The following is a 13,200-nucleotide window of genomic DNA, read 5'->3' as shown; positions in this document are numbered from 1 at the left end:
GCTCACTAGTGTTAAGGACAGGATATATTTTATTGTTTTAACATTTAAATGCGAAAAAGTAAAATGGCCTGTATTTGTATGGCACTTTACTAGTCCCTAAGGACCCCAAAGCGCTTTACACAACCAGTCACCCACACATTCACACACTGGTGATGGCAAGCTACATTGTAGCCACAGCCACCCTGGGGCAAGGCTGCCAAACACTGGCGCCACCGGGCCATCTGACCACCACCAGTAGGCAACGGGTGAAGTGTCTTGCCCAAGGACACAACGACTGTCCAAGCCGGGGCTCGAACCGGCAACCTTCCGATTAAGGCGAACTCCCAACTCTTGAGCCACGATTGCCCCGCGAAGTATTGAGAAAGACACACAGACTGTTGTCACAGCTCACACAGGGGGTTTTATGGCACCACACAAACTACCCAATGTCAAATCTTTAATAAAAGACCAAAATAGGCCCCATAAATATCCTTCTGGCTGCTAACTACACCAGTTTGCCCGATTTCCTGTTTTTGCTACATCCTCTGAGCTCCATTTTTTGTGTTCAATCCGCTCAATCACACCGAATTGTGGGCGTTTTGTCACACATGATCAACAGCATTCCTACCAGAACAACTGCACACGGTGAACTTTGCAGCTGCAGCAAATTTTTTTATGATGTAATTAAAACTGCCTCAAAATGGCTTCCCTCCGAGAGCCAATTAGAGCTTAAAAAAAAATAAAATCAAATAAAATAATGTGAAGGAAGAATATAACTCGGGACAGGTTTAGAGTGTGAACAGTGCAGATTTACAGTGCCAACACCTCCCCCATCCCGGAGCAGTGTCCATACAAACACGAGTATCTTTTTCTTTCTTTCTTTCTTTCTTTCTGTCTTTTCTTTTTTCTTTTTCTATTGATTTTAACTATACACACTTCATCACTTTAATGACTTTGGTTTATCATCAGCATGCCAGTCTGATGCGTATTTTCCAGCTTTGACTAAACTGACAGAAACACCAAACAACACATGCTAATGCCTTTGGCACTAATATCACTCAAAGCCTACTAAAGAGTGGTTGGCGTTCCCTCTCTTTCTTCTTTGATTCAAAATCGTGACCACTCACGAGTGAACAGCCTTCCACCTTCAACTTTTTGCTTGTTTACGAGCATGTACGCTAAGTGCACTGAATGCAAAGCAGCCATGCTGTACGGTCGTGCATTACTTGGGACTCTGTAACAGTTGGGTTCCACTGAGTCTTTTACTAAAGACATTACATCTTGTTTCTGCTCAGTGGCACTGAATCCATGCAGTCTATTAGATGCTTTTAAGCGAAACCCCTATTGTTAGTGTATTCAAGGTCATCCAAAAGCCCAGTGCTGTGCCAAACAGCAGATATTGTAATGCAGCAAATGAAAAAATTATCTTTCCAGGAAATCCATACTGGCTTTTGCTGCCTTCTCGATTAATTTATAATGAAAGTATAACTCATGAATGAAATGCTTTTTGGCAAATCTAAGGTTTGGAGTCATCTAGATCAACTACTGCATTAGATCTGACAATAAATAAGGGTGGATATACAGTATATGTTCAGCATGATGGAGTACCAATCTCTAAAGAGCTTTAAGTCTTTTTAAATTGATTTTAAGACACAATCCATTCGATCAAAAGAAAGGTCTGTCTGGGAGGGAAGGAATCATTATTAAAATTGATGTCAGCATTTAAAAGCAATCTGAAAAAGTTTTTTTAAAAATCTTTTTTAATTATTAGAATGTTAGCATAGCATAGTTGCTATATGAAACTAAGAAACTCGCAGGTAAAAAGACACAGATTCACAAGAAGTCAAAAATAGAGTGCATACTAAATTTGCTCCTGACACAGGCCTTTTTTATCCAAGCCACTAAATAAGAAAGAAGAAAATCAAAGAGCATGATGTGGAAAAGATGCACATGTGCCACATCAACTCATATGAGCCACATATGAATAAAGGTTAAAGAAAAACCCCAACAACCCCCTCTCATGGGCGTCATGCCAGGGAATCCACTTGGTGCCACATGACCATCTCGAATCATACATCAGCCCCGGGGCAGCACAGGGCGTGTAAGTGCTGGGAGGCACGTGCCACCCGAAGCACCCCCTTTTCAGAAAAGCTTGCTAATAGGGACGAAGGTTGGCTTTTGGGGTGTGCCAGCAGAGCCTGTCAGGCTCACAGGGGTACCTCTGTTTACATGCCCCTCTGACCAAATCAAATTCAGGGGCCTTCACCCAAGTGCCCTTCCTCTGTGCTTAAGCAAACTAGCAAATAAAAGGGGCAACCTAACACAATCTGTGTTAAGGAAAAGGGATTTAAGGAGTAAAGTAAATTATAATTAAAATATACATAGAACAGATACTTAAAAAAAAAAGCTTCAGGAACAGAGCAAATAAGAAAAGAACAGAAGGGATACAGAGAAAACAGAGGTGTAGGACAGAACGAGAGTTATTGTTTGCTTGTTTAATCTAAACTGAGATGAACTGGAAGTGCATTTTGCACATATTCATTAGCGATGTTAAGATCTTATGATGTTAATGAAAGTCCTTGAAATTGAATTGAGAAAGAGAGAGATTGTGAAAGTGGAGTAAGGCAGGCTGAGGGACGCCAAAAAAGAAAAGCTAAAAAAAAAACCCTCATCAGTAACAAGTCTATATTTTTTTCTTTCTTAAAAAACATGCAAATATGTTCATTAGTTATCAAAGCATTTCTCGTGTTTCAAGAAAATTCCTGGTGTGGGTGATGATATCTTTAAAAATGATAATGCTTCAAGATGATATCTCTTGATTTGTGAAAAAAACATCCATGCAAAAAGTTGAGCCTCGCCGCAATCTAGTGCAATGATCTCACGCTGCGGAGCGGATAGTTTCCTCTCTGCTTTGAGGGGGGAAAAAAGACTTTTAGTAGCAGATAAAAGTTCGAATCAGATGTAAAGATAAACTGACAACGACGTTGCAGACTCCCATGTTGGCAACAGAGTAATCCAGGGACTGACTGACTGACAAGCATCATCCACCATCTCCCCGCCCAGTGCTCTGACACGCTGCACACAGTCCTCTGTCGACGCTTGTCAATCAACATCTCCTTTGTTGGTGTCGGCCAATCCCACGTTGCCGTTACACCGTAACTGCTTGACTGACGCGCTGGGAGCCGGGGAGCTGAGAGCCAAAGGTGGAGGGGATTCAGAGGGAGGTGGTGGTGTGGTGACGTGATTGGAAGGCGGTGTGTGTGTGCGTGTGTAAGGATGTGAAGCGAGGCCTCAAACAAACGCGCCCAGGGCAAGAGTCATTAATATGCAGCGGTTGGTTAGAGTGTGCATGCATACACACAGCACGCATGTGTTTGTGCATATTTGTGTCTATTTGACAGCCAGCATGAAGGAGCTGCAGTAGTAAGGCCGTCAGGCAGCCTGCCGCTTCCTGTCTGCTTTAATTGCATGTAGCCCTGGAGACTGTGCGCGCACACACACACACACACACAGACAGACTCCAGCCCAGGGAAGCCCTCTACACAGCAGCGCTGACAAAGAGACGAGGTTTACACGGCTAAGATGGGAGCTGAACACTGAGGTCTTTCACTGAGGATGACGGCGGCTCACTGTCGAGACTCGATAAAGACGACAGAGGAAAGAGAATCAACTAGAAGAGCTTTGGGAGTGCGAGCAAAGCAAGACTGAAACCTCCCAAGAATGAGCAACAAAGGTTTTTGTAAGCGCTTAATCAGATAAATAAAGCGGAAACACAGCCTTACGTGTGAATTTTAATTAGCATTTTTCAATTAGAAGCTTAAAGTGACTCTCGGAGTTAAGTAACCGAGAAGATAAGTTTTTCACTCTGAGGAAAAACAAATATTTTATGTAGACTGAGATCAACCTATCACTGGCCAGGGCACTCGTGCAAAACAGATTTTTAATTTTAATGAAATTTTTAGCGGCATGAATGTTGAATCGTCTTTTAGAAACCTCTCTCGCTAACCAGTAAGGGATGCTTCTCTCTTACTGGTAAGCAATATCTCTATTTGCAAAAAGCAACATTGTGAATCTGTAAGTCAGCAGTGATGAGGTAAACCTTTGACGCAGTCCCACAGTCTATTTCAGGAGGTAAAAATCCCTGAAGAGGAGCATAAAATGTAAGCACTTAGGGGCCAAGCTGGGCTCATTATAAAATCAATGCTCACAGGACTACTCTCATTTAAAAACATGGTGGGGAAAAGGTCAGAGAGAGCGAGAAAGAGAGACGGAAAAATCTCAATCTAATTCTTTGCTCAAAAAGCCACTTAATATTGGATTCTGTAAATTAAATTTCACACTTGGCTATTCCGGCCAAAGGATAATTACCGCAAGCAGAGGAGGGAATGGAAATAACTCGAGGTGGAAAACCTGTTGGATTGGTGATATTACTTCATGTCTCAGACAACAAATTATAGCAGGAGACAATCAGCGATCACCACACACCATTAACGTAGTTAAAACATGTCGACACGAGAGTGAAGGCGACGCTGAAAGAAGAGAATCACAGAGTCTGTCTCCTTTAAATCACAAAATCAGCCCCGGAGACTAAAGCAGGGATTTTCAAGCCATTTAAAAAAAAATTCAATTTTTAATTACATAGGGAAAAATAATAGTGCATTTTGGCGTGTTTTTTAAATAATCTAAAAAAGATGAGTCCTAAAAAAATATATAATTTGTGACCAAATCTTACTGTGGATTATTTATGTCGTGTGAGATTTACTGTAAACAGTACAGGTAATACAAAACTGTAAAAACAAAACAGTGCACCTCAATAATAAACACGTATCGCGTTGTTCTGTTTTGCTTTAATAGAAAACTGCTGCCATCAGTTGCAAGATGACGATTACAAGAAGCAAAAATATGGTTGTAATAAAAGGCTCTCTCATTTGAAGGTCCACAAAACTTCCACTTCTTAATGTTATGCACACACAGAACTCCTGTTTATGCATCTTTCACGTGTTATAAACACAACACATTTTTCTAATATAAATATATATGTATAATGTGAATGTGTGCACAGATGGCACAGTAACAACTCCTACCTGGTAGGTGGCGGTAGCATCGCTGCTTGTATCTGTTCCCAAATTGGTGAGCTTTTCTTTGATCTTGTGGTGGGAACGGTGCCGGAGGCAGTAGACCACGGTGGAGGCCAGCAGGACTCCAACGATACACAGGATTGACACGACGGTGAGAATGAGGAACTTGGTTGACTCTGTCTGGCTGTACTTGGTGGGGATCTGGTTGATCTGGCTTCCCTGTGGGCCACAAAAGAACAGATGAATTGGTTAATAAATTGCGTCTATTACTATTTTTATCTGCGGTGAGTGGTTCTCTTTGCAGCTCAATGGGTAGAGCGTGGTGCTGCCAATGTCAAGATAAGGGTTTTGATTCATCCACCCTGCTAAAAATGACTGCGGTCGTGATGGAAGCAGGTGCTTTTGGGAAGAAAAAAAACCCGCAGGGGTGCGAAGCTGTGTACCTAAGAGTGTGCATGCTTTCAGGTGATTTTACTGATCAGTCAGACAAGAGGAACTAATCTGCAAAATCATCTGGCAGAGTGTTTGATTGGAACAACCCTGCAGGCTCTCAGAGCTTCATGGCACATGGTCTGATACTCCTGGATTAAAGCAGCCACCAAAGAGGCCAAAACCCCCCCAAAACAAGTCACACTGGAATCCTTTGATTGACAAGATAATATAAGCGCGAATTATTTTTGCTACTAATCAGGGTTCCAAAATAATGCTTGTCTTTGCATGGGTAGATGAAAGTGTAAATCACACGGTTCTTTTCTTTCCTTTTTTGGAAACGCATAAACATGCATATCACTGCGCTCGATGAAAAGTATAATCACAAGCGTTTGTTCCACCATCTGTGCCCAGGAGTGCATAGAATGCATAAACTCCTGTTTAGTAAAGCATTCTGGATGTCTCTAGACAGCTCAACACCCCGCTTGCTATATTGGAGGAATTTTCTACCACCATGCTCAGAGGCAACAGACGTTCTGCTGTCTTGAGCAAGTGTCTCACCAATTCCGACCTCAGCTGCAATTTAATCCAGCGTGAGAGAACCAGATCCTTCAGCAAACAACTAGAGATTAAAGATTTCTTTTCAACCAGTCAGCTGCTTAAGATAACACAATGGACACATACTGTATGATAAAAGTCTCTGTCTGAACTGCTTCACGAATGTGCAATCATTTGAGAGCGGAGAAGTAAGTCTTATTGAGCTGTTCATTATGAGCTGCAGCTCCGACTGCTGCTTGCTGTTCATTTTCAGACACCAGCGAGCTCCAGATAATGGGCCTGTTGCATTTTACCTGACTACTACTAGTTAACAATAGGCAACATAATTCCCCGTTATTACGCACAGCATAATGATCTTGCCAACAAAGAGCGAGGCAAGAACCAAAAGAGTAGAGCTACAAATTGCATAGCCAATGACAGGCCTGTAATTCCTCTTGACAAAGAATTATCAAAAGAAATCAATCGCAAAAACAGCTTTTCTTGACTTGTTCCTTATTTGGAACCATTTTTTTCCCCATATCTTTGTCGCACAAAAGAGATTACCACTCATTTACGGGTACAAAAAATTCAAACGCTTGATGGTCCCAAGCACATAACTATGCTTATCGCTGCACTCATCATTAGTTTGTCCTAGCTGTAATTTTATGTTGCATATTAAGCTTGTTTAAAATTACTTTTGTATTCTGACAGAGAAAAATAATGATTTCAAAAAGAAAAAAAACAAAGGTTTTCTCAACCCTGGAGAAAGGCAGCTTGAGGGTGAAAAAAAAGGGAGGGGGCGGAAAAAAAAAATCCCTGTCCCTCAGTGGTAGAGGTCACGGAGATTAGGCGAGGTGTGGCGTGGTGAGTTAATGGAAAGGAGGCTTTGAAAGCAGCAGGGAGAAAAGGGGCAGTCCTGTCGGATCCCTCCTGCCTGCCTGTCAGCACAGAGAAGCCCTGAAACCCTGGGAGGTGGGAAAAGGACCGCTCTACCCTGTTAAAGATTGTTCTGGAATTCTTGTGAGGTTTCGGGGAGTGACCCCCACCCCACCGCCATCATCACTCGATAATGCACCCTCCCTTCATCGTTCCCCCCCACCCCGTGATTTCATTCATTGCTGCTGCTGCATTCAGCACCTAATAAAGAGTGCCCGCAAAAACACACACAATGGGGGACAACAGTTGTCCGATGCTTTGTGGGGTGTCCAATTTGCTTGGGGAGTTCTGAGCCATACTGTAAAAGCTGGTCGCATAGTAATGTGACGGCCCTGAAAAAAACCCAAAAAAAACAGCGGCTGTCTCCGAGTAAGGCTCTGAATTAAAGAAGAAAATATATATATATATATGTATGAGAAGTAAAAATTGTGATTCAGCTTTGAAGTACAGGGCACATTAAAGATTTATCTGCAAACTCAACTTACTATAGAGCCTGTTCATGAATCAGTAATGTAGGGAGTCTGTTTATATTACATTTATATGGCTGCTTGTCCTAATGTTGCATTACACATCTGCACGAGCAGACGCAATTGATTGCGGTTGGCTTGTGTATTTTTAATGTTTCTCCTCATTAATGCGCTTTTAATGTAAAAGATCGCGGCAAAAAATATCAGCCGTTAAGAAAGCATCATAAACAAAAGTAGCTGAGCAGTAGCCTGTATGCGTTGTGGGCTCGGCAAGCCCATTAATAATGCATTATTGCTGATTCCACATGCTTCCACTGCAATCATCTTTTGCAAAATGTATTTTTTTTTTAAACCCGCGGATCAAATAACTTCATTTGTCATTTTACTCCCCGAGTCATCTCATTGTTTTGTCAAATTAAGTTTCATGGAGAGGGATTGCATCTTGCTTGGCTAGTAATGGCCCATAATTCAAGGCCCTAACTGTAACAGCTCAGTCATCTTTCACGGGACAGATGCCGGCGTTTCCAAAGCACACTCCCCACTCCGTACACACACACAGGCAGAGACGCACGCACTGATCCCACCTCCTCCCTCGGCCTCTTTATCATGGCTGCCTAGCATGTCTGTCTATTGATTCAAACAAATGTAGCCTGACCCCACCTGCTTAATCAAGTTTGGTTGCAGTTGTTAGTAACAGTAAAAGGGGGGTGGAAGAGTGTGTGTTGAGCGTAAGAGGGGGAGAGAGCGAGAGAGCGACTTGAGGGCGTATGACTTGTTAGTTCACAGCTATGAAAAACGAGCAGCCATTCTAGCCGAGCTGCAGCGGCAGATGTAGCAGAAATTTGCAATGAGTGAAAATCAAATGTTTGCTCAGGATGGGAGGTGGAACATTCACACATGAGCCAACGCATGCAGCCATTACTGTGAAAATGACTGTACAGCCTTTTCGGTAATATGCATTATGAAACTAAACACTTGCATTCGAAAGCTTGTACTCGATGTAAGTGTGTTACCTATATTGTACTGTATGTTTCCAGTAATAAGCGGCAATCTGCTCGTCTCTGCGGTTCTAAGGCCTTCATCGTTTCTCACTCCCGAGACTTAACCCTTTCAATCTAAGGTGAATTACAACCCAGCACATAGAAATGAAAGGAAATGTCAATCGGTTCACGTTGTTGGTGTGATTGTAGGTGAAAAAGGAATATCACTACGACTGTTGGGTTGAATCGCTGGACGGATTAAAACAGAAATTCAGGCTTTAATCTAAATCATTCCTGGCTCGGAAGTATTTTTCTCATGGTTCAGACAGACAAAGAAAAAAGCTACAGAAATCCTGTTTGTTTCTGGAAGTAAATCGGCCGTTCTGATCAAGACTTTTTGAGCGAGCGTCTGAACATGAAAGAAGAATGTTCTCTCCCCAAAGGCAGAGGGGAGATGGGAGTTCCTTTCATGCTTCCACTTCCATTGTCCATCTGCTCCCACAAAAATCGATTGTACTTGCAAATTCTTCATTTCACATAAGCAAATGTGGTTTGACATACAGTGTGCAGTGCCTCCTGACTATTTCTGAAAAGCATTAATGTAGCCCGTCAAGGATGCCGGCTGTCTGTCTGGCTGTAGACGCTGCTAGGTTCATCTCTTTTCAGCAAATATCAGACACACTCCCTGCAGACAGATAGGCGCCTTTACACAGGAGGGAAAAGAACAAAAAGAATAGCAGAACACCTTTGTTTTTTGTTTTTTTAATCACATGGTGAATTTCTTTAAGCAGTTTAGTGTTAAAATCTTACTTATGTGGGCAGCAGCCTAAATTCCATAGACTTACAATAATCTTCTTTGCAGCTGTTACTACTAAAACCTTACTTAAATCAATTAAGAAAATAGATTTAGGTTAACTCTCCTCAAAAATGTGAGTAAATCATTCATCGGAAAAACGAATGATTCTGGTCTTTGGTTTTGCGTGGACGTTTGGTGGTGGAGCGGTTAAGTCTCCTGGTCGGTATGAGTGTGACGGGGTGTATATGTGTGTGCGTGAATGGGGGTGTGGATTAGCCAGGCTTCCATAGACAAAAGGCAGATGGATTTGCACGGCTCCGGCTTATTCAGAATGGGTAAAAAAGGTCAGAGGGAGAGCGCCGGCCAGCTTTTGTTTTCCTGGACGACGACCGCTGTAGAAAAGATTTATCCCTCACCTCTGATTCATTCCGGGCCTTTGAAAAAGTTCAACCAGGGTTTCAAGAAAACCTTTCAGCAAACAAGCACAGAGAAACACATCATTCATGCACATGTATGCACGCACGCACGCACACACACACACATATAGCGGGATGTATGAATAAGTACATTTTTACTATGCGTGCATTGCAAGAAATATGACTACATTACATTTCATGTACTTACATCTGCTGGTGCACAGTTGCATGTATGTATGTCTTTTAACAACACACCCACACACTCTCAAACGCCGTGCACTGATGTCTGCACACTGCACGCACCCAAATTCAAATGCACCTGAGTCAAACTTTGCACAAAACAGAAAAAAATGATCCTTTGCTCGTATAAGCACCCACTTAAAAACCAAGCAACAACTCTATTCATTTCACCTCACCTTCACCGGATTAAACCGATTCTTCTGCGATATCACAAATTGCACACAAATTAGGGCAATCCTCGAAGATGAATATCACAGCATTAAAAAACAAAAAGAAAACAAACCACAAGGTTATTTAAAGTTCGCACTCCAGCAGTGCGAGGCGGCAGCTGAGCAAAATGAAAACAGCAGCAAATCCCATTAAACTGAATGTTATTACAATGTTACGGTGAGATGCAGCTGCATGAAGCCCCCTCGACCACGGTGCGCCGTCACTCACTGTCTAAACTCCACGGATACTCCCACTGCGCGTTCACCTTTAAAATATTCGACTTTCCGGGACAAATTTTAGGCAATTTTTAATCAAGCGAAGGAATTTCTATCGACACACTAGGTTCTAAATTAAACTGATGCAATATTGTATTTGAAAAACAATGTGTTTAAAACCAGGGCACACTCCTTCGTCTCTTTTAGAGAAATGACTGAAAAGAGCGACACCAGAACAGACCCATCATCTTTAATATTTCGCAAAGATTTGTGGGACAATTCGACAGCTGTGGGTACTGATTAAAATCAGCCCACATTAGCATGCAAAACAATTAAAACCTACCAAAAATCCATGGTGAGGTAATGCAACAGACACCTCCTCTTGCGTCTATTTCCCATTCCACTCCGGCTGCACGGACTCCACAGACTCAGAGACAGCATCATACCAAAGGAGGAGGAGGAGAGAGTCAGTGAGTTGGAGAGAGAGGGAGTTTCATCTCCTCCCATCATCTCCTTTCTCTCCTTTGGAAAAAAAGAAAAGAAAAGAAAGTTCCCAGCTTTCTTTCCTCCCCCTCTTCTTTTTTATGCCATTAACCTCATCCCTTGTAAACAACAAAAAAGAAAAGAAAAAAAAAGGAGAAATGCACCAAAAGATTTCTCTCCTGTCTTCTTCCTGATGCAATTCAAGATACGTTTGGAGAGGAGATGACAGGAAAAGAGAGGAGAGGACGAGCAGCCTCCACTTCCAGAGGGAGGAATGATGCTATTTTTTTTAAGGAGAGAGAGACTACAAATGTGCTGTGGGGCTCCTCCTTATATTCTTCCCATCCCTCCCTCCATTCCCTGCCTGTCTACAGCACATGTCACCTCCCTTGTTGCCATGGCTACGGCTCCACATGTTGCCGACAGGAGGAGGAAGAGGAGAGGAAGAGGAGTTGAGGACAAGAGAGTAAAAAGGGAATGAAAAGAAAAGGGGGGAAAACGAAGAGAGGATTGAAAAAAAAAACCCCGAACAGGACAGGAAGGATGAGGGAAGGAGGCAAAGGAAAGGGACGAGGCTGTAAGGAAAGGAGGAGAGGGAATAAAGGGGAAAAAAGCAGGACATTCCTTTTTACAAGTCATTCCGACTCGTGCTGCTTCTTAAAATCTTGTTTTCCTTCAATCAAATTAAAGTTATTCTGTAGATGTGGTGACATCGGTTTGCTTTCTGGGAACAAATGGAAATATCTTCAGGCACATCAGTCCTCTGCTGCCAAGAAACTGCTGCTCGATTCAAGACAATTCAGGCGACTAAAGATTTCTCTTTAAGCAGAATTATCTCCATGGGCAATGCAGTGTTTTCTTTCCCAATCTGACTTTAATAGGATTTTAGGACTATTGGAACTTGTTACTCGTAGAAGGGATTTAGGGCATAGTTAAAGGTAAAAAATGTGTAGATTTCCTTCCACTGAACTAAAAGATTTTTCTCTCACTCGTAAAAAAAAAAAAAAAAAAAAAAGTATTGATGTGTATGACTATTGACAGAAAGTGAGCTGTTTGTGCGGTATAACAAATAGAAACTGACAGCTTACTTGCAGTTTTGATTTAAATTGAAGGACCTGACTGTGACCTAACTGTTTGCATGTGAAAAATATTAGTTTTATTTAATACATTACCAAATATTTGCTCATAGCTTTGAAAAAACAATCACATACAGATTGATTTATGTCTTTCAGTTTACTGTATCCAGCTATTCTTCTTTCGTAATCATTGTTGGCGAGAGTGAAAAGGACTAACAGCTGCAGCGAACGTGGACCGTTACAGAATTAAGTTGGGAAGCTGTGTTTGTCAGCGTACTTGCATGTGTGTTTGTGCATTTGAGTCAGAATTTTTTTTTTCCTGATGTCAGATGTTTGTTGGGGTTTTTTGTCTGTGTGTGCGTGGATGGAAAAACAACAAACTTAACAGTGTTTGCAGCTTGAAAAAAAAATTAAAAAGAGAGGGCAAAGAGAGGAGATGCTGCCTAATGCAGTTGACAAGGTCCTTCCTGGGGAGCGTGTGTGTGTGTGTGTGTGTGTGTGTGTGTGTGTGTGTGTGTGTGTGTGTGTGTTTGAGTGTGTGTGTGGGGCTCTTCAGTTCATCTTTCTTTTCAGTCCCCCGCATCTCCTTCACATACACCCCCACACAATCTTTTGTCCTCCTTGGTGGCAGCTGGAGGTGGCAGGCAGCGGAGACCCTGCTCTCCTCTGTGTGCCGAGAGGGCTAGGAGGGTGGGGGCAGGGAGTTGCTTGGTGGAGTTTAGGGGGGGCTGACCGGTACCTCCCACCTCCCATCGGTCCAACTCTCGATGCTTTGAACGCAAGCAAAAAGAACTGGAAGTGACAAAGTTGGGGAGCTTTGGTGGCCTGTATTTGATTTCCTCTTCCTTTTTAGCAACATGAAAATCGCTTGCTGTTTTTCTGTTTTTGTTACACACACACACACACACACACACACACACACACACACACACACACACACACACACACAATGCAATACTACCTGTTCCTGCATTTTATGTGTCTGCATCACAGTTTTAACATCAGGCCATAAGCAGAAGTGTTAATGTGTTAACTCTGAACTCTCAATCAAGCAGTTCCAACCTAGAGAACTTTGGTTAGTTTGGTCCACCTATTATGGGAAATACTTTCCCATAGCACCAAACAGCTGATACACTAACAGTGGGAGAGACAGACGCTTTTACTCAGGAGCGCGTGGAGGCCAAACATTTGCTCAAAGGAAGATAAATACATCCACTCAGATTATTCATGTGGCAACGTACTTGCTGGATATGTACATAGACATCTGTTTGCCAATATATTAACTCAGATGTGCACATATACTGTCATTATTTTTTCCACTTCCAGCTTAATACTGTTGATAATATTAATGTTATAAA

At 42.3% G+C, this 13,200-nt stretch overlaps 1 protein-coding gene across 1 annotated transcript in view; it reads right to left on the bottom strand.

Annotated features, from left to right (window-relative positions):
• Positions 1–13,200, bottom strand: part of LOC309694492 (receptor-type tyrosine-protein phosphatase N2-like) — a 223,000-nt gene that overhangs the window by 50,209 nt on the left and 159,591 nt on the right. The window contains exon 13 of the mRNA XM_082514620.1: positions 5,064–5,276. Coding sequence (XP_082370746.1) covers positions 5,064–5,276 — 213 coding nt within the window. The remainder of the gene's footprint in view (positions 1–5,063; positions 5,277–13,200) is intronic.

The sequence above is a fragment of the Aulonocara stuartgranti genome (assembly GCF_965226115.1).
Source record: "Aulonocara stuartgranti genome assembly, chromosome: 18".
Classification (NCBI taxonomy): Eukaryota; Metazoa; Chordata; class Actinopteri; order Cichliformes; family Cichlidae; genus Aulonocara; species Aulonocara stuartgranti.
This window is presented reverse-complemented; position numbering and strand designations above follow the sequence as displayed.